The sequence below is a fragment of the Trachemys scripta genome, chromosome 4, assembly GCF_013100865.1.
Source record: "Trachemys scripta elegans isolate TJP31775 chromosome 4, CAS_Tse_1.0, whole genome shotgun sequence".
Classification (NCBI taxonomy): Eukaryota; Metazoa; Chordata; order Testudines; family Emydidae; genus Trachemys; species Trachemys scripta.
The window spans coordinates 85,066,311-85,087,666 of record NC_048301.1 but is presented as its reverse complement, the minus strand read 5'-3'; the positions used below and the strand labels follow the sequence as shown (position 1 = coordinate 85,087,666).

Sequence of the window (21,356 nt, the reverse complement as noted above, 5' to 3'; positions counted from 1 at the left end):
TAGCTTAATCTTTAAATGATCTACTTGAATAGCAGAATTTCCTGTTTAATTTCTAACTGTTAAACCAGTATAAAAGATTATCAGAAACTGGTTTGCTCTCTTTGGCTCTGGTGCTCAGCAGCAGATGGCTCAGAAAAGCTATTTAATTAAAAAAATCCCATCAATTTCACATTCCATTTACTGCTTACACACGGTGAGAAAAATGTCTCACCTCGTGAACTTCCAACACACTGTGCAGGTCAAAATGAGGGCAGTTTGCTTTGAAGAAAGCACACTGCTCTTCAATCTTCTAAGTATATCATGGAATGTAACATTTTGGGATCAGTTCTGCCCTTACTACATGAGCACAACTCCCATCAACTGCAACTTGGACTACTGACTTTAGCAGGTAGTGCACCCATCTATAAAAGAGGAAACTGGACAATTCAAAATTGTGACAACACTGGACTAAATACATTCTTGGTGTAGACTGTAAACAGTGGAATTACAATCATGGTTTGGTCCAAGGCCTTTATTACATTTGTTACCAAGTGCTTACACAGCAGGATGGTAGGCATCTCTGAAATATCTGAGACAGGCAGGCATGAAGGAACTCTGTCCTTTATGCTTAGTACTCTTCGGGACCTTTTGGGGTTATTTCATGTTGCTTTACTTTGTGATAAAATTAGACTCTCTCTGACACTCTTTTTACAATACTTAAATAAGTAGAGCAGAATTTTAAATATCTAAGAATATGTTTGAGTATAAATGACTTTTATGTGGAATTGTATCTATTAAACCATGAAATGCTGTGAAATTCATTATTTTTGACAGAACCACCCTCATGAAATTGACCATTGGGAATTTAGGTACATACATTGCCTGGTAGCAAGAGTCTGTTTAGGACAAAGCATAAAAAGCTAATATAAATTTGTTGGTCAGTCTATAAAGTATTGATTTTGAATGTTAATTGTAGATTTTTTTTTTAAATTATAGGCCCAGTCTTCCATCAAACTTCCACTAACTTTACTTAGCACAAAATCAGGCCTTAATTGGTTAATTTTTTCTCAATGGACAACTGAAATTTACAATTTCTCATTTTTTATTAGTAGGGAGAACCTTCTCACTTGTGTATACGAAACAAAACCTCAAAATGCATTTACAGTGCAAAATAAAGTTTTTTATGATAAATATATATAGCATTGTCACAAATATCACCTTTATGGAAAACTCTCTCAGAATTGAATAGCGATGAAATCAACAGAATTCTAAAGAAATCAAACAGAATTCTAAGAAGCTAATCTAAATCTCTCCTTTCTAGAGATTTTAAACCAAATGATAAAATTTAAGAGATAAAATTTATATCCCTGTTATAGAATTATATAGATAGATTTAATAGAGAATTACATCTTCTTTACAGAACTGTTAAACCTATCAGACTTTTCCGTAAAGGCAGAATTTTAAAATGAATATTACTTTAGCACCTTCAAATTTAACATTTACCTATGAAATCTGGACTGATTCTGATCTAATTTACACAATGGGAAGAAACTGCATTGAAATCACTGGTTTCCACAGGCGTAAAGAGTGACACAAGGGCCTAAACCTGCTCCCATTGGAAGTCAAGGGCAAACTCCCATGGATGTCAATAGTGCCGAATCAGGCCAGAGATCAGACTCAAACTAGCATCTTTTCCATTGAATCAGAGAGGAAATATACAGAATCTACATCATTTTGAAAGAACATAGTCCACACATACAGCCAAACCAGAGTCCTGGGGCCACCAGGAGGAAAGGAGATGCAGAGTTTGCTCAGCATGCATATCTCCTCATGTGGAACTTCCACCAGTATGAAAGATGTGAGCAAATCTCTGAGGGAGAGAATGAGTGTAACTGGGAACTCGGGGTGGCTACACAGGAAAGTGAGTGGGTGCTGACACTGAGCATCAAGGGGTTGAAGAGCCTGATGAGAGACAAGGGAGGGTAGAAATCAGAATGAGAAATAGTAGATTGAAAGCTGAAGGCACTGGAGGGGCATGCAGAGTGGAGATAATCTGGAACCTGAGCATATAGAAGCTGGATGTGGATGTGATACATCTTGACTTTAGCAAAGCTTTTAATATGGTCTCCCACAGTATTCTTGCCAGCAAGTTAAAGAAGTTTGGATTGGATGAATGGACTATAAGGTGGATGGAAAGCTGGCTAGATTGTCAGGCTCAACGGATAGTGATCAACAGCTTGATGTTTAGTTGGCAGCCGGTATCAAGCGGAGTGCCCCAAGGGGTCAGTTTTGTTCAACATCTTTATTAATGATCTGGATGATGGCATGAGTTGCACCCTCAGCAAGTTCATAGATGACATTAATCTGGGGGGTGGGGAGAGGTAGATATGCTGGAGGGTAGGGATAGGGTCCAGAGTGATCTAGACAAATTGGAGGATTGGGCCAAAAGAAATCTGATGAGGTTCAACAAGGACAAGTGCAGAGTCCTGCACTTAGGAAGGAAGAATCACATACAGGCCGGGGACTGACTGGCTAAGCAGGAGTTCTGCAGAAAAGGACCTGGGAATTATAGTGGATGAGAAGCTGAATATGAGTCAGCAGTGTGCCCTTGTTGCCAAGAAGGCCAATAGCATATTGGGCTGTATTAGTAGGAGCATTGTCAGCAGATCGAGGGAAGTGATTATTCCCCTCTATTCAACACTGGTGAGGCCACACCTGGAGTATTGCGTCCAGTTTTGGTTCCCCCACTACAGAAGGGATGTGGACAAATTGGAGAGAGTCCAGCGGAGGGCAATGAAAATGATTAGGGGGCTGTGGCACACGACTTACGAGGAGAGGCTGAGGGAACTTGGGTTATTTAGTCTACAGAGTGAGGGGGGATTTGATAGCAGCCTTTAACTACCTGAAAGGAGAGTTCCAAAGAGGATGGAGCTAGGCTGCTCTCGTGGTGGCAGATGACAGAACAAGAAGCAATGGTCTCAAGTTGCAGTAGGGGCTGTTTAGGTTGGATATTAGGAAACACTATTTCACTAGGAGGGTGGTGAAGCACTGGAATGGGTTACCTAGGGAGGTGGTGGAATCGCCATCCTTCGAGGTTGTTAAGGCTTGGCTTGACAAAGCCCTGGCTGGAATGATTTAGTTGGTGTTGGTCCTGCTTTGAACAGAGGATTAGACTAGATGACTTCCTGAGGTCTCTTCCAACCCTAATCTTCTATGATTCTATGAGCTTGGGGCCCAAGGTGTTTATTGGGTGTGAGATTTTTTGTGGGGAAATCGCTACAAGGAACTATAGAAACTTACATTGTAGATTTTCTAAGAACACAGTATTCAGAAGAATGCAACATAGAAGCTGGGGTATGTGTTTCTGTCTTGCCTCCCTGTCCTTTAGCCAAGGTCTCTTCAACACACTGTCATATGGAGAGGCAGTGAAGTGTCATATCTATGGTTGTGGAAGGGAAATAATGTGGTGACAGAAGAGTTATATCCTGCTCAATATCCGCTCTGTGGTGTTCCCACTGCTTGGCACTTTTAAATGCAGTCTTGTGCCCCAGAAGTAAAGTGACCAAACCAAGTTTACACATAGCATATAAAAGTGGCAGAACCAGGACTTTATCCCTGGCATCTTGACTCCTGGTCTCCACTTTCAGCACTAGATCACAGAGCCTAACGATAGAATGGGATTCCTACACACTTTCAAAAATGCCTTCAATCTGTGTCCTTATGACCTTGTCCTCAAATACAGTACGTACAGCATAGCCTCAAATGCTTTCTATTTGAATAGCCCTAAAAATAAAACAAGATAAATACAAATGATAATACACAATGAATAACACTGACATGATTAAATGTGTTCCCAAATCTTTGTGCTGAAATCTGAAAGCTATGGTTCATATTCTGTAGCCTGTCACACTTGCAAAACAACCTACAAGGGGCCCTGTTGTTTACTTATGGTGATAAATGGCTAAGGACAGTAAGTCAGACGTTTGACCTCTGATTGTCCGTATTCCACATAACCATTCAGAAATGCGATGGTTCAGATCTTTTATCAATGTCTACATTGTATTACTAAAGATGCTGATGAGCTTAACAAATGGTTAGTTACATCCTAATTTTTGCCTTAAATATAATAACCATTCAGGACATGCTGTCTCAAATAGGCAGTGTATGACACCATGCAGAAGAAAAAAAGTTCTATGCTGATCTTTGCTTACCAATACAGGATTCCCCGGAAAGTGAGTAGGTTCCATTGTCATGGAAACCGCTTCTGCACTCACAGTGGTACCACCCTGGGAGGTTAACACAGCGTGAATGGTTGTGACACTCAATGATCCCCTCTGCACACTCATCAATATCTGCCTCAGAGAAAAACACAAGCCAGCCAGAAAATTAATTTCCTTTGACACCAACATTTTAGATGCTTTTTTTTTTAAGTCTTCCTGTAAAATATGGATTGTATTTTGTTATGGTTCCAAACACACAGTTGGTTCAACGGCAAAAACAACAAGTAGGACATCTGAAACATAAAAAGTAAATAAAATTTTACTATAATACGTAAATAAGGTGTTTTTATTCAGAGGGAAGGAACTATTTTTTCCATGTGCATAAAACATTCTGAGGAAGATTCTCAACTGAGAATTTGGCCCTGTATCTTTTTCTGAGAATCCTGAAGTATCACTGTAGAATGAAAGCTTAATGATCTAAAACAAAATATGAGATCATTCTTGCTGCTGGTGGAGTTTTAAAGTGCTGTACAGGTGGTGTACAATTATGATCCTAAGGGCCCTACTCTACCACCATTACATGGAATATTATTTAATGACAAAAGTAGTCCTACTGGGTATGATCTCGATTCCACTAGGTCTGCTTTGTACTAGTCCTCCAGAGCAGTGCAGACTTAAAATCATTGGCTCCATCCCTCTAAGGATTCTCTTGGCATAGGGGAAATTCTCTATTGGTGTAGGGCTGCTGTAGCAACTCCCATGATGCCTCTCCTGACCCCAAATATAGGTAGGATGGCCGGGCAAAAAGAATCATGGCTGGGAAGCCTCTGAGACTAGCTAATAGGTCCATGGCACTACTTTAACTTTCCCTGGGAACCAGACCGGGTCACTAGCTTGCTCAAGGACTGAGGAAGGCCCTCTGGGCCCTAGGGTTTGGCTGGACCAGACAGTCTGATGTAGTGTGAGCAAAGGTGATAGAAATGGTCCCTAATCAGTGTTAATAATATGCCTAATCTCCAAACTGGGCATCCCAGTACAGCCTGCAAAAGACGACAAATTTTCAGCAACTGGATTTCTGTTTTAGAGTTAATACTTGGCCACTGTACAGGACTTTATATGTTCAACACACTTTACAAAAATTAACTAACACCTTGCTGAAATTACAATTTTCACACTGTTTCTGTGATGAAAGTTAATACATTGTAATAGCATGTGACAGAAAGAAAAGGCAATCATATGTTTCAGCTGCAGTTATAAGATCCTCTGGACAAGAGTGAACAAATGGCAATATACCTGTAATTTTGTAGCAGTGGAAATATACAAGAAAGTTTGGTTCCCTGCAGAATTCCAGTAAACATGTGTTGCTTTTACTAAGGATTTTTCTAAACCTTCTTTAACATCATAATCTGTAACAACCTTGGCTGATTAGTGCTGGCACCTGGCTGTTGTTCTCCTTTGAGCATTTATGCAGTATATTTTGGAGGATTATAATTAAAATTAGCAAATAAATTTTATGTTAACCTTCCAGTAATTAAGAAGCTGTTATATTTTCATGATGTTCATAAAAAATGGTTTATTCTTCTGTTTAGCCAGAACCATTTTTAAAAAATCTTGGACAGTTTTCAGCACCACTGTAGGGGATCTTTCCAATTATAAATGAATGTCTTTTCCTCAACAAGGATGAGCTGCTTTCATCCACTGAGAATTATTCCTATCTAGTCAACAGTATATAAAACAAGAATAAAAGCTTGTATCACAAACACAATGGAAATCTGCAGACTTTGGCCTCAATTCTGCCTTGAGCATGGGTGCAGAGCTCTCACCCCTGGATCTTGATGCAAGACTGGGATCTTTATTGAGCAATCTGAGTTTGATTCTTATCTCCATTTACAAATATTATACACCAGTGTGGCTCCACTGACTTCTGTGAAATTTATTCTAATGTAGACCAGTATAGATCAGAACCAAGTATTTTCCAAATTCAACTATATTTATTATTTTATATTAGCAGTGCACCACAAAAGGACAGATCCATCTTTCTTTTGTTTAATAATAATATTTATTCTTGTTTAAATCTAACTGACAAATCAAAACAAAGCCCCCTTTTCACTTTTGTGTTCATACTCTGCTTAAAAGCGAAGCAATGTAATTTTCTACAGTGCTGGCATACAACTACCATTTATTTCTAGCATTCTTCAACATCTGTCTAATAATAAAGTCGGCTTGTTTACTCTTTAAACTCCGTTGCTGCTGCCACCCCTCTGTACTTTATATTTTGTGGAAGCTAATTTTAGCATAAAAACAATGTACAAATCTAACTGTCCATCAATGATGAGCGCTGCTTGCAAATTCAGATGCTTTCAATTCATTATAGCAAATGGAATTTATAACCATGATCTTTTCACATGTCATGGCTGATGGAACAAGTTTAATCCTATTTGGGAAGTGCATGACTTTGCTACTGCAGGTTATTTGCAAATGAATCCTTCTTCTTGCTTCTTTTTCTTCCCTTGTATTGAATCCAAGAGCGCTCTGATCTAAAAATTGTTTACTTGGGTCAGTCCTTTACTTGACCTCCCCTGCCTTCAATTCTACTGTTTTTAATTTATGAAATCAATAGAGTTTTTCTAAAGTTTATCTCCAAAGCAGAGTCCCTTTGAAAGAATGTTTGATTTAGGTTTATGGTACAGGATGCTAATTAGTAGATTACTTTTTAGAGAGCTCTCCTGCTTAGAGCATTTGCTCCTATTTAAAGAATGGAGAAGAGAGTCAGAACATGAGGCTATGCACATTATGTTGGGAAAAATAAAATATCACTGATTATTTCTCGATTTTATTACTTCCTTAACCTACCAACACCATCTTTATCTGTAGCTTCCTACACGAATAGAGAAAAGGGTTAGACGATGAAATTTTGATAAACGTCTAGAGTACCGTATGCAAGGCAAAGGGGAAAATAAAAAGCAGCCTTTCCATTTGTCTAATGCATTACAGTTGGTTAGCCCACACACTTGCACAAATGTCCACAAAGGCTAAAGAAAAAAAGAAAAGGCCCTTCAGCTGATCCTATTGTCCCTTACCCTATTTTTAGCAAGTCGTACATGGACAATATTTATGAATTTGTTCTGTAAATACTGAGTGATTTAAGAACAAAGAGGTCTTTGTAAACTGGGATGTTTTAAAGTATATAAATCATATAATGGAGACAGCAAGCCCACACTGTCAGGGGCATTGGCTAGATGACCTAGTTGGATCTTTTCCATCTTATCGTACTATGGTTCTTGGAAGCACTTTTATGTGGGGTATTTGTATATAAGAAGATTTTGCAATATCTAATGGCTGGATAAGACGATTGGAAATCAAGCAATCTGGGTTCTATTCTAGGTTTGTCACTGGCCCCCTCAAATAAGTCACTTCACCCTTCTGTTTTCCCATCTTTATACACTCACATTAAGCACTTTCAGATCACTGGATCAAAGATGCCATAAGTACACCATATTTATATGCATATGGTACACGTATATCAGTGCCAGATTTTTTACTACAGTATATGATTCAATTGCCTACAAAGCTATAGTGTGCGTATTATATATAGATTTCCAGACAAAAAGATGTGTTAAACGGAAGTAAAGGGAAGAAAATATATAGCAACAAATTAAGAATAAAAACAGCACTGTACAACAAAATTGTATTGATTCCCCAAACAAGTACTACAAAACTATTCTGGGACTATGCCCTAACGCAGCTGTCGGGAAATGACTGCTGGACGTGTGCAGTCACAGGTCCGTGTGTGCTGCTCCTCTCCCAGCCCACCCCAAACCAATGATCCACATTCTCTGTATGTTAAAGGCACAGATCTTTGGAGAAGCACAAAAGTTCTACTACATTAATGCCCTCTGCAAGCATTTATGGGGGCAGGGAGTAGGAAGAAAGGAAAGGAGATAGTAGGATGCCCCCTTAAATATATAGCTTAATACAGTAAAAGCTGTTTTATCCAGCACGTTGGGAGAATGGGGGTGCTGGTAAGTGAAAAATTCTGGATAACTAAGAGGGAGGAAGTTTGGGTGTGGGAGGGGTTGCGAGGCTGGGGGTTGCGGCATGGGAGTGGGAGCAGGGCATGGGCTCTGGGAGGAAGTTTGGGTGTGGGACGGGGCTCAGGACAGCAAGTTGGGGCACGGGAGAGGGTGCGGGGTGCTGGATCCGGTGGGTGCTCACCTTGGGTGGCTCCCCACAAGCGGTGACCTGTCCTGGTTGCTTCTAGGCGGAGGCGCAGCAGGCGGTTCTGCCCCCATCCCGCCCTGAACGCTAGCTCTGCAGCTCCCATTGGCTGAGAACCATGGCCAAAGAGACCTGCGGAGGTGGTGCCTCCTCCTAAAAGCATCCCCTCCTGCGCCCCAACCCGCTGCCCTGAGTCCCTTTCAACACTCAAACTCCCTCCCAGAGCCTGCCCTCCACACCCCTTCCGGCTCTGCATCAACTGGACTATAAACCAGAATCTCAATGGAGGTCAGAAATGCCAATTTATAGAGCTTTCCGGGTGGTAATGTGCTGGATAAAACAGCTTTTACTGTATATTCATCTTTATGAGGCTAATCCAAAACCCACTGAAAGCAATGGAAAGATTCCCATTGACTCATTGACTTTTATGGACTTTGGATCAAGCGCTACATTTTTAAATATATAGTATAAAAAAAATAGTGTGCATGTGCTAAATGAATATTCTTGTGGGAATCTCAACTTCTGTCTATCATGAATATGTGACTTTCAGCTGTGTGGAACATTAAGTCTGCATTAATGTAATTTTTACATTTTCTATTTAACTCTAATTTAACAAGGGGCATTGCAGCTCTTCCCCCCACACCACCCGTGGTGCCCTTCTCCTCCCAACCTTTTTTCAGTTTAAGCCCTGCTCACAATGCCCATCTGGAAGGAGTTACTGTATAGCAGGTTCTAATGCATGCTTTTATCCCACTTGGTTATTTAACTGTCATTAGCACAGGATTGTTAATGGATCTGACAACACTCCATTATGGTGATTTTGCAGAAGGTACGAAGTGGTGCATTTTTCCATTGTACAACAGGGACACCAGTTGGTTTTGAATAAGCTCTTGCAGGATGCTAATCCTGTCCTTTGAGGACAGGTCTGTAGTTTTTACTTTTACCATTCCAGCTTCCTGCATTATTCATAGGGGTATTTATGCAGACATGATAAATAGGATAATTTACCTCAAAATAAAACACAATGGTTTCAGAACCCGATGAAAAATGGAGAATTAAAATAAGTCAATCTTCTAAAATGCTTCACCATATTTCTGTCATTATGTGATTATACTCTTATGCTGTTTTTACCAGAGGCTCTACACAAAATGAGACAGCAGAGTTTTTAAAATAAAAGTCTCTGTTCATCAAATTTCTAGAGTATTGCTGTTCATGTAAAAAAAAAAGTATGAAATCCTTTTCTTTAGCTCTTTATTGAATAGGAGACTTGGTAAAAACAAAATTAAGGTGTTTTCCAATTAATACAGCATCACAAAGGTCTCGGACATCCTAAACTGAAATCACACTTTGATTGTTCAGTATACTAATTCCAGGAGAGTATCATAGCTGTATGTTCCAAAGGAACATCACCCTAAAGAGTCTCTTCATCATAAAATCGCTTAATGTCCATCCATCTGGACAAGTGAGGCATGAATCCTATCTCCCTCCATTTTCATAAAATTAAGACAGGGAAAACTGAATATGGGTGAGAGCTTTATGCAAATGTGATTCCCCCACACACCTCAGAGGAGACATGCACCCACTTCAAGAGGCCCTCCATGCTCCCACAGAATACAACTGCTTTGAAAAAAACGACATGAAGCAGGGGCATGTGATCTGAATGTTACCCATTTGGCAGATTAATAAGCTAAAAATTAAAACAATAACCAACAGCCATTTCCCAAACCAAAAAAACTTCAGACAAACCAACCCCCTAAAACCTTACTTGGCCAAATTCAGTCCTGATGTAAGTGGCCATCACTTCTCTAGTTTCAATAGTTGCATCTGCTTATCTCAGGATTGAATTTGGTCTATTATTACGGTACTACCTTTTCTGTTGGCCCTGGTGCCCCTTTCCAGCTGGCATGAAGAAATTAGGTTTACTCTCAAATGTTTATAATGAAAACTGCAATTCTGTCATTAGTGGTCACCCTTTAAAACCTGCCAGCTTTGCTTTAGAGGAAAATGTAAGTTTACTACACTATCTGCAGCATTCTCTACATGTCTATATTTTTACTATAGGGGTAAATACCTACAATAGTGATAATACTCAGGTAAAGTAATTTAGTTATCTGAACCAATAGACAGCATTCTAATGGTAACAACTGAATAAGGACTAATGAGTGTTTCTCAACCTTGAGAAATCAGCTCACACCTATCAGTACATCACAGAATCACAGATATTTGAGATAGAAAACTGCTACTCGGTCATCTCAACCTCTTTCCCATTCAACATTGTTCCCTAGAGTCTATTTTTGTCTAATCTAGTTTTAAATGTTCCAAGTGATGGAGCTTCAACTGCTTTCTGGTGGAAGCTTGTAGTTGTCTTTGGAATAGTCACTCAAGGGAAGTTTTCCTTCTCCATCGAGCCTTACTTTTAACTTTCTTAATTTCATCCCATTAAGAGATGTTGAGCAAGTTTTCTGCACCAAATGGTGCTAACATTCTTTCCTCCTTCTTTTTCCCCTACTCCACACTAGTGGCACTTTTCAAGTCGTGATTTTAGTTATGCCATATTTACGTTGGGCTTTATCCTACAGTCCTTACTCTGGCAACGGCAGTTTGTTCTAGGTAACAGCGTAGGATCAGGCTCCAGGGCATGAGAACAGGGAAGTAAAATAAAAAACTGCAGTTTGTAAATATAACAAATACAACTCATGTTCATGATGTCCCAATAAAAACTGAATATATGTAGCAGCTACATGGTACTTCAGAGGTAGATGGTGTGCCCAGGCACCTATTACAGTTAAAGAGCAGCTGTAACATAGTTATTGTGCAACTGTGGATTAGCGTTATCAGGATTGTTAATCAGCTGGAAAATGTGTGTGTAAATTTAAAAGTATTAGTTTAACCCAAGAGCAGATTAACTGAAGCTATCAGGATAACAGACTATTGGATGCCAGCAATTTTTAAGATTAATTCTTTTAATATATCACACCTCATTTACTGAAATCCATTTTTATAAACACGCCAAACTGATTTCTTTATCAGTTTAGTGCATGTCTCTTCATATTAGTCTATTTGTATGCTAAATCTGCAGTATACTTGAAGGCTGCAATTTAAAAGTCGCTGAGCTAGCCAGATGGTTGTCAATTCACAATATATTATCTAAGACAAAGTTTTGGATTCTTTCATACCAAGCATAAAGACTTGTTTAGGAAACACAAATACTGCCATAGTATTTAATGGAAAATTTTAGCAGCCAATTATCAGGGAATGAGAGTAACCATAGTAGTCCACAATTAAGGTTGTATTTGAGTTTCTGATATGAACTAGATTTTAGCCATTCCTCTGTAAGCCACAAAGAAATATCGGCTTCAAAGTTGGTAGGTTATAGGGTTTCTTATAGTAGCGTAGGTAGGTAGGCAGTATTCCTGTTTTACAGATGGAACAACTCAGATACAAAGAGTTAAGTGAGTCACCCAAGGTTACACAGAAAACTTATGATAGAGCCAGGAATAGACTCCAATCTCTTGATTCACAGACCAGTGTCTTAACAGTGAAGTCATCCTTCCACCATATAATTACTATAAAGCCGATACTTAAACAACCAAACAGACCCAAGGCTGTGCAGTGTTACCTGTACTGGTGAGTCATCAGCAAAAATTGGTCCAATTTTTAAAGATATATTGAAAATCTTGGCCCTTGAAAATCAATTCAATTAGGCCACAATACTGTTATACCTGCATGTGCAATACACAAGCAGTGCTACAGTATACTAGATAGGAGCACTAGGACAAAAACTGCTTGGGAATGAAAGAACAAAATTAATAAGGGAGATCCATTCTAATCCACGATGACCATAGCAGACACTTTTAGCACCAATCTTGCCATATTACCTGTATTTAAAACTAAAAAGACAATTTGTTTGCTTCTAGAAGCAAAAATCATCATTGACCACAAATTTCATTGATCTAGTGTATGGAATGAGAAGAACATAACAGTACCCATATTGGGTCAGACCAATGGTCCATCTAGTCCAGAATCCTTTCTTCCAGCAGGTACCAGCTGCTTCAGAGGGAATGAATAGAATAGGGCAATTATCAAGTAATCTATCCTCTGTTGCCAGCTTCTGGCAGTCACAGGTTTAGGGTAACCCAGAGCATAGGGTTGCATCCCTGACCATCTTACCTAATAGCCATTGACGGACTATCCTCCATGAATTTATATAATTCTATTTTTTTTTTTTTGGTAACAGTTATACTTTTGGTCCTGGCAGTGAGTTCCACAGGTTGACTGTGTGTTACGTGAAGAAATACTTTCTTATGGTTTTTTTTTTTTTTTAACCTGCTGCCTTTTAATTTCATCCAGTGACCCCTGGCTTGTGTCATGTGAAGGGGTAAATAACACTTCTTTATTTACTTTCTCCACACCAGTCATGATTTTCCTGACCTCTATAATATCCCCCTTGGTTGCCTTTTTTCTAAACTGAACAGTCCCGGTCTTTTTAATCTCTCCTCATATGGAAGTTGTTCCAAAACCCTAATCATTTTTATGATGTTTCTCTGTACTTTTACCAATTCTAATATCTCTCTCTTTTTTTTTTTTTTTTTTTTTTTTTTTTTTTGAGATGAGGTGACTAGAACTGCGTGAAGCATTCAAGTTATGGGCATCCCATGGATTTATATAACAGTATTATATTTTCTTTTTATCTATCCCTTTCCTAATGATTCCCAACATTCTGTTAGTTTTGACTGCCACTGCACATTGAGCAGATGTTTTCAGAGAACTATTCACAATGACTCCAAGATCCCTTTCTTGAGTGGTAACAGCTAATTTAGACCCCATCACTTTGTGTGTATAGTTGGGATTATGATTTCCAATGTGGATTACTTTGCACTTATCAACATTGGATTTCATGTGTCATTTTGTTGCCCAGGGCACCCCGTTTAGTGAGATCCCTTTGTAACTCTTTGCAATCTGCTTTGGACTTACTATCTTAAGTAAATTTGTATTGTTTGCAAAATTTGCCACCTCACTCTTTACCGGATCATTTATGAATAAATTGAACAACACAGATACATAGGGGACCCTGCTATTCATCTCTCTCCATTGTGAAAACTGGCCATTTATTCCTACCCTGTGTTTCCTATATTTTAACCAGTTACTGATCAATAAGAGGACCTTCCCTCTTATTCCATGACTGATTACTTTGCTTAAGAGCCTTTGGTGTGGGAACTTATCACAGGCTTTCTGAAAGTGCAAGTAAACTATATCAACCGGATCACTCTTTTTCATGTTTGACTCCTTCAATGAATTTTATTAGACTGTTGAGGCATGATTTCCCATTACAAAAGCCGTGTTGACTCTTCCCCAAAATATCATGTTCATCTGTGTGTCTGATAATTCTGTTCTTTACTATAATTTCAACTAATTTTCCTGGTACTAAAGTGAGGCTTGCCAGGATCACCTCTGGAACTTTTTGGTTTTTGTTTTTGTTTTTTGTTTTTGTTTTAAATAATCAGCATTGTATTAACTGTCCTCCAGTCATCTGGTACAGAGGCCAATTTAAGCAATAGTTTACATACAACAGTTAGTAGTTGTGCAATTTCATATTTGAGTTCCTTCAGAACTCTTGGGTGAATACCATCCAGTCCTGGTGACTTTTCACAGTTAAATTTATCAATTTGTTCCAACACCTCCTTTACTGACACTTCAGTCTGGAAGAGTTCCTCAGCTTTACCAGCTAAAAAGATTGGCTCAGGTGTGGAATCTCCCTCACATCCTCTGCAGTGAAGACTGATGCAAAGAATTCATTTAGCTTCTCCCCAATGGCTTTATCTTCCTTGAGTGCTTCTTTAGCACCTCGATCATCCAATGGTTCCACTATTTTGCAGGCTTCCTGCGTCTGATGCACTTAAAAAAAAATTGCTGCTATTTTTTTTGTCATTTGCTAGTTGCTCTTCAAATTCTTTTTTGGCCTGCCTAATTATACTTTCACACTTGACTTGCCAGGGTTTATGCTCCTTTCTATTTTCCTCATCAGGATTTGACCTCCAATTTTTAAAGGATGCCTTTTTGCCTTTATTTACCTCTTTTATACTGTTTTGCTATGGTGGCACTTTTTGTTCCTCTTATTGTTTTGTTTTATTTGGGGGTATACATTTTGTTTGAGTCTATTATAGTGTTTCTAAATAGTTTCCATGCAGCTTGCAGACATTTCACTCATGTGACTATTTTTGATTTTCATTTAATTAGCTTCCTCATTTTTGCGCAGTTCTCCTTTTTGAAGTTAACTGCTACTCTGGTGGATTTCTTTTGTATTTTCTCTCCTACAAGGATGTTAAATTTCATGACATTATGGTTGCTATTCCCAAACAGTTACGCTTTATTCACTTCTTGGCAAATAGTGGAGCAGATCATGTGCTCCATTTAGGAATAAATCAAGAATCGCATCTCCCCTTTTGGGTTCCAGAACTAGCTGCACCAGCAAGCAGTCATTAATGGTGTCTAGAAATTTTCTCTCTGCATCCCATCCTGAGGTGGCATGAACCCAGTAAACATGAGGATAGTTGTAAATCCCTCATGATTATTAGGTTTTTCTGGTTTTTAGCCTAATTTCCCTGGGCATTTCACAGTCATCTTCACTATTATGGCTTGGTGGTCGGTAGTATATTTCTACAGCTATACTCTTATTCTTCAAGCATGACATTTCTATCCATAGAGATACTGTTTGGCTCGTTTAAGATTTTTACTATATTTGACTCTGTGCTTTCTTTCACATATAGTGCCACTCCCCCACTAGCATGACCTACTTTGTCATCCCCATATAATTTGTACTCTGGTATTTCTGTGTCCCATTGATTATCATCATTCCTTCAGTTTTTGTGATGCCTATTATGTCAATATTCTCATTTAATACCACACACTGTAATTCACCCAACTTAGTACTTAGGCTTCTAGCATTTGCATACCAGCACTTACAAAATTTGTCAATGTGTAGCTGTCTGCCTTTATGTAATGTAATTGAATGGGACTCTTTTTTGTTTGTCACTTTCTACCTGTACTTTATCAACTTCTAGCCTCTCCTCTTTACTATGATATAGAGGATCCTCTTTAATAAATCCTCCCCTAAGTGAGGTTTCTGTCCGCACCTGTGGGCTTTCCCTGAGCCTTTAGTTTAAAAACTCCTCTAGGAATGCAAAAACATAGTTTACCTTTCTAATAAACTATATCAAAACTGATTAGAGAAGTTGGGAGAAAATGATTCCACCCAAAAAAGGTCGAGAGAGATGTGCCTTAGCTGCAATGTTCACAATTGGATGTGAACTTCCCAGAGTTCTGGGGTGCTTGCATCTGGAGTTTTGGTCTGGTTTATTAGAAAAATAAGGGCTAGCTTTGAAGTTCAGAAATGGAACCTGATCTGAACCTTCTGTTACACTACAAATTAAGGGACTTTGCACTCCTACCAGAGATCATAAATGTTGACAACAGTTGCCTAACAGAGGTAGCTGAAAGGATCATATCTGAGGGAATGAAGAAAGTGATTGTTTCAAAGGAAATTGTTACTCCACAGCGAGTTCTTAAATTAAGTGAATGATCCATGGTGTAACTCCATTCACCAGTGAAATCTGGGAATTACACAGTGGATGAATTTGGCCTCTTATGCATTAGCATACTGACAGACCCTATTCCACATAACCTTTGATGCACCAGCTGTCCAGCAATGAAGTGCTCCACAAACAAAGTTCAAGTGACACAGTTCTCCGGTGGAAATAACTTCATTGATAAGCCTTAGCATTGTTATACTGCTGAAAGGAGACTATCCATGGGCAATCTTCAGGTGTACTACCAGCTAATATCACTAAACCCAGCACTTAAAGTGTTTAAGTTCAATATCACAGAGGCGTGGGAATAGCTAATTATCTCATCCAGTCCCATCCTGTGACAGTGCAGAAATGTTCCCTACAAGATATTCTTCAGTGTTTTTCCCAGTTTAATGTCAAAAAGACTTGTGATGGAGCTCCTACCACTTCACTGGGAAGCTTACATCCACATTATTAGGAAGTTCTCTTGATTAGTTGGAGCCTTGTCATAAGAGAATATGGTTGAGACTAAATAACACTTTTCAAAACAGAGACACAGAGTGGGTGAGGTAATATCTTTTATGGGACCAACTTCTGTTGGTGAGAGACACAAGCTTTTGAGCTTACACAGAGCTCTTCTTCAGGTCTGGGAAATGAATTCAGAATGTTACATCTGAGTACAAGGTGGAACAGTCTGTTTAGCATAAGTAGATAACACATGTCAAGGGACCAAATGGTAAGCTCAAAAACGTGTTTCTCTCACAACAGAACACCAACAACACCACAGCATACTTTTCAAAACAATTTCACTGTTAACAGGAGGCAGCAGTTGGTAAGAAAACGATAAAAGGCAAATTATTTCCACTAAGAAAAGTGTCAGCTGTCATCCTCAAAACTCCTGTATCTAACCCTAAGGTAAGAAAAGAAGCCAAATGCTAACTTAAATGTATATAGTACCCACGCCCTATAGACAGCTCCAGTCTCTTTAATAAGCCTCCAAGCCCGTTGAATGTTAAAAAAAGCAAACACTATTTTTTTAAGCTTCAGGAGAGCATTTTCAATAGTCTTAAACTTTCCAAAGCACTGGAATGGGTTACCTAGGGAGGTGGTGGAATCTCCTTCCTTAGAGGTTTTTAAAGTCAGGCTTGACAAAGCCCTGGCTGGGATGATTAGGTTGGGGACTGATCCCTTCCAACCCTGATATTCTATGATTCTATGATTGATTCTATGAAATAAATCCACAAACAGATAATGCAAAAAGCCTTCCAGAGATCATTCGTGGTTAGTGTTGTCCATCATGGAATAAGCATGTTTGTTTTCCATAGAGGAGAGGCTACAAAGAAAGACCATTTGAAATGTCAGACTGTGAAGGGCTGGAAGGACTGCTTGGAGAAAATTAAACACAGACCATACAGCTAGGGTGACCAGACGAGAGGAAGAAAATATCGGGACACATGGGGGAGAGTGGGTCCACCGGCGGAGGAAAAAAAAAACAAGTAAAAAAACAGAGCGAAGTATCGGGACAAATTGCGTTTCGGACAAAGATCGGTTGGGACGCGGGACAAACACCTAAATATCGGGATGGTCCCGATTTTATCGTCTGACGTCTGGTCACCCTACATACAGCACACACATCAGTGGCATTCTAGTTGCCTTGTGTGCACAATGGCAGTACGAGCCTCTCTGTTCTGCCCTGCTTGGAACCACACTCACCCCAATGGTGTTAAAGCTTCCTCTGTAGCCCATTTGCATTTCTCAATGTGCACTATAATGAAAGCGGTTTTCTGCAGAGAATATCCCACACACAATCCAGTCAATACATTCAATATCTTTTTCTTTTGTTTATTACATCTTCTTGTTTGGGAAGTCTGAGAAGTTGAAACTAAAGCTAGTTGGAGAAAGTTCGACAAAGCCATATCCTGCTGGATTAGGCAGTTCCAGCTGTATCAAGTGTTTTGTGAAACAAATTGATTTCACCAGAACTTCATTTTGGAAGAAAACTGAAAAAAAAAATTGTCAGTCAAAATGTCCCATTTTAACGTCTTTCAAATGAAACATTTTGATTTTTCATTCTGAAATTACTTTTTATTTAACATTTTGTTTTCTTTTGTATCATATATTACAAAATAATAGACAATCAAAAAGTCAAAATCAAAACTAAAAGTTTAGATCAACCCAAAACTATGTTTCCCCTCAGCATTTTCCTTCCTGGACAATGTCAAAATTTTTGATTTTCATTCCGTATTGGAACAAAGTCATATTTGGAACTCTCAAAATTCTTTGCAAAATGGAATTTTTAATCAACGTACAGCTCTAGTTTAAACTAAAGAATGAGTAAAATATAAGAGACTGTTAGGTGATGTGTCTGTTAATGTATCTGGATGAAAATCCAAAGAAGAGTGGAGTAGTGAGTGTTTTAGTCATTAGCAAATATCCGGGATTAGAAGCTGAAAGTCACTGTTGTCTCCTTTATTTTTTTTTAAAAGCACTAAGAGGATTCTATTTTCCCAAATATAATTAACCATTTCCAGAGTAGAAAATGTTCACCTGGGGTGTGCTCTCACTCTTGTTTTTTAATTAGGAGCTGAATTTTTAACTTCACTAAACCATTCTGTGTTAGACTTTGATCAAACTCAATTCTGAGTAGATGCTACTTCAGACATCAATAATTCCAATTAAACCAACACAGAGATATGATTTCATCATTTCTCTAAGCAATTAAAAAGGCACAACTGAAGTAAGTGGAAAATCCTGCAAGAGAAGCCAAGGCACTTGTCAAGTTTTAAGAATAAATAAATATTTTGCACGTATATAGCACCTTTCATGCAAAGATCTCAGAGCACTTTATGAGCGCTAAATAATAATAGTGCCTCACAACACCCTTATGAGAAAGGTAAGGGGAACAATGAAGCCTTGCTTACTTGATTATCCAAATAATGTTCATATCCAACATGGAGTTATAGTTCCCGGTGTATGTTAAATGAATAAGAAGTCCTCCACTCATCAAAACCTCATTTATCCAAATTAAGTTGTGTCTCCTTCGTTTCATTTGGGTAAACAAAATTTTACTACACCTCTACCCCGATATAACGCGACCCAATATAACACGAATTTGGATATAACGCGGTAAAGCAGCGCTCCGGGGGGGCGGGGCTGTGTGCTCCAGCGGGTCAAAGCAAGTTCGATATAATGCGGTTTCACCTATAACGCGGCAAGATTTTTTGGCTCTAGAGTACAGCATTATATTGGGGTGGAGGTATATATGTAAGCATGATTTTGTTCACCACGGAAATTTGGTCAGTTCTGAGATTGAACACTGTTGCTAATCAACAGCATTAAATAAAGTAAGATTAAAAGGAATTCAGATGAATACAAAATTTCTCATAATAGCTGCTTTTCTTCTTCCTTGAACTTTGGAGCAGAACAACTCAATCTGTCAAAACTTAGTAGCTTTGCCTATGACAACCATCCTGCAAACACATCCTAAGTTTTAAGAAGAACAGGAGTACTTGTGGCACCTTAGAGACTAACAAATTTATTAGAGCATAAGATTTCGTGGACTACAGCCCACTTCTTCGGATGCATATAGAATGGAACATATAATGAGGAGATATATATACACACATACAGAGAGCATAAACAGGTGGGAGTTGTCTTACCAACTCTGAGAGGCCAATTAATTAAGAGAAAAAAAAAAAAAAAAAACTCCATCGGTGATCTTCCAGAAAACACCATCCTGGCCACTATGGACGTAGAAGCCCTCTACACCAATATTCCACACAAAGATGGACTACAAGCTATCAGGAACAGTATCCCTGATAATGTCACAGCTAACCTGGTGGCTGAACTTTGTGATTTTGTCCTCACCCACAACTATTTCACATTTGGGGACAATATATACCTTCAAGTCAGCGGCACTGCTATGGGTACCCGCATGGCCCCACAATATGCCAACATTTTTATGGCTGACTTAGAACAACGCTTCCTTAGCTCTCGTCCCCTAACGCCCCTACTCTACTTGCGCTACATTGATGACATCTTCATCATCTGGACCCATGGAAAAGAAGCCCTTGAGGAATTTCACCATGATTTCAATAATTTCCATCCCACCATCAACCTCAGCCTAGATCAATCCACACAAGCGGTCCATTTCCTGGACACTACTGTGCTAATAAGCGATGGTCACATCAATACCACCCTATACCGGAAACCTACTGACCGCTACACTTACCTACATGCCTCCAGCTTCCATCCAGGACACACCACACGATCCATTGTCTACAGCCAAGCTCTAAGATATAACCGCATTTGCTCCAATCCCTCGGATAGAGACAAGCACCTACAAGATCTCTATCAAGCATTCTTAAAACTACAATACCCACCTGCTGAAGTGAAAAAACAGATTGACAGAGCCAGACGAGTACCCAGAAGTCACCTCCTACAAGACAGGCCCAACAAAGAAAATAACAGAACACCACTAGCTGTCACCTTCAGCCCCCAACTAAAACCTCTCCAGCGCATCATCAGAGATCTACAACCTATCCTGAAAGATGATCCTTTACTCTCACAGATCTTGGGAGACAGACCTGTCCTCGCTTACAGACAACCCCCCAACCTAAAGCAAATACTCACCAGCAACCACACATCACTGAACAAAACCACTAACCCAGGAACCTATCCTTGTAACAAACCCCGATGCCAACTCTGTCCACATATCTATTCAAGTGACATCATCATAGGACCTAATCACATCAGCCATACCATGAGGGGCTCGTTCACCTGCACATCTACCAATGTGATATATGCCATCATGTGCCAGCAATGCCCCTCTGCCATGTACATTGGCCAAACCGGACAGTCTCTACGCAAAAGAATTAATGGACACAAATCTGACATCAGGAATCAAAATACTCAAAAACCAGTGGGAGAACACTTTAACCTGTCTGGTCATTCAGTGACAGACCTGCGGGTGGCTATATTACAACAGAAAAACTTCAAAAACAGACTCCAAAGAGAGACTGCAGAGCTAGAATTGATATGCAAACTAGACACAATCAACTCCGGTTTGAATAAGGACTGGGAATGGCTGAGCCATTACAAACGTTGACTCTATCTCCCCTTGTAAGTACTCTCACACTTCTTATCACACTGTCTGTACTCGGCTAGCTTGATTATCACTTCAAAAGTTTTTTTTTTTTTTTTCTCTCTCTTAATTAATTGGCCTTTCAGAGTTGGTAAGACAACTCCCACCTGTTTAAGCTCTCTGTATGTGTGTATATATATCTCCTCATTATATGTTCCATTCTATATGCATCCGAAGAAGTGGGCTGTAGTCCACGAAAGCTTATGCTCTAATAAATTTGTTAGTCTCTAA

General features: G+C 39.2%; 1 protein-coding gene across 3 annotated transcripts in view; it reads right to left on the bottom strand.

The window, feature by feature from the left end:
* NELL1 (neural EGFL like 1) overlaps nucleotides 1-21,356 on the bottom strand; it is a 438,513-nt gene that overhangs the window by 33,277 nt on the left and 383,880 nt on the right. For 2 of the 3 annotated variants that reach the window (XM_034769799.1, XM_034769797.1), the window contains one exon: nucleotides 4,191-4,331. The exons of the other annotated variant lie outside the window; for it this stretch is intronic. In XM_034769799.1, the coding sequence (XP_034625690.1) occupies nucleotides 4,191-4,331 (141 nt within the window). The remainder of the gene's footprint in view (nucleotides 1-4,190; nucleotides 4,332-21,356) is intronic. 3 annotated transcript variants of the gene reach the window in all.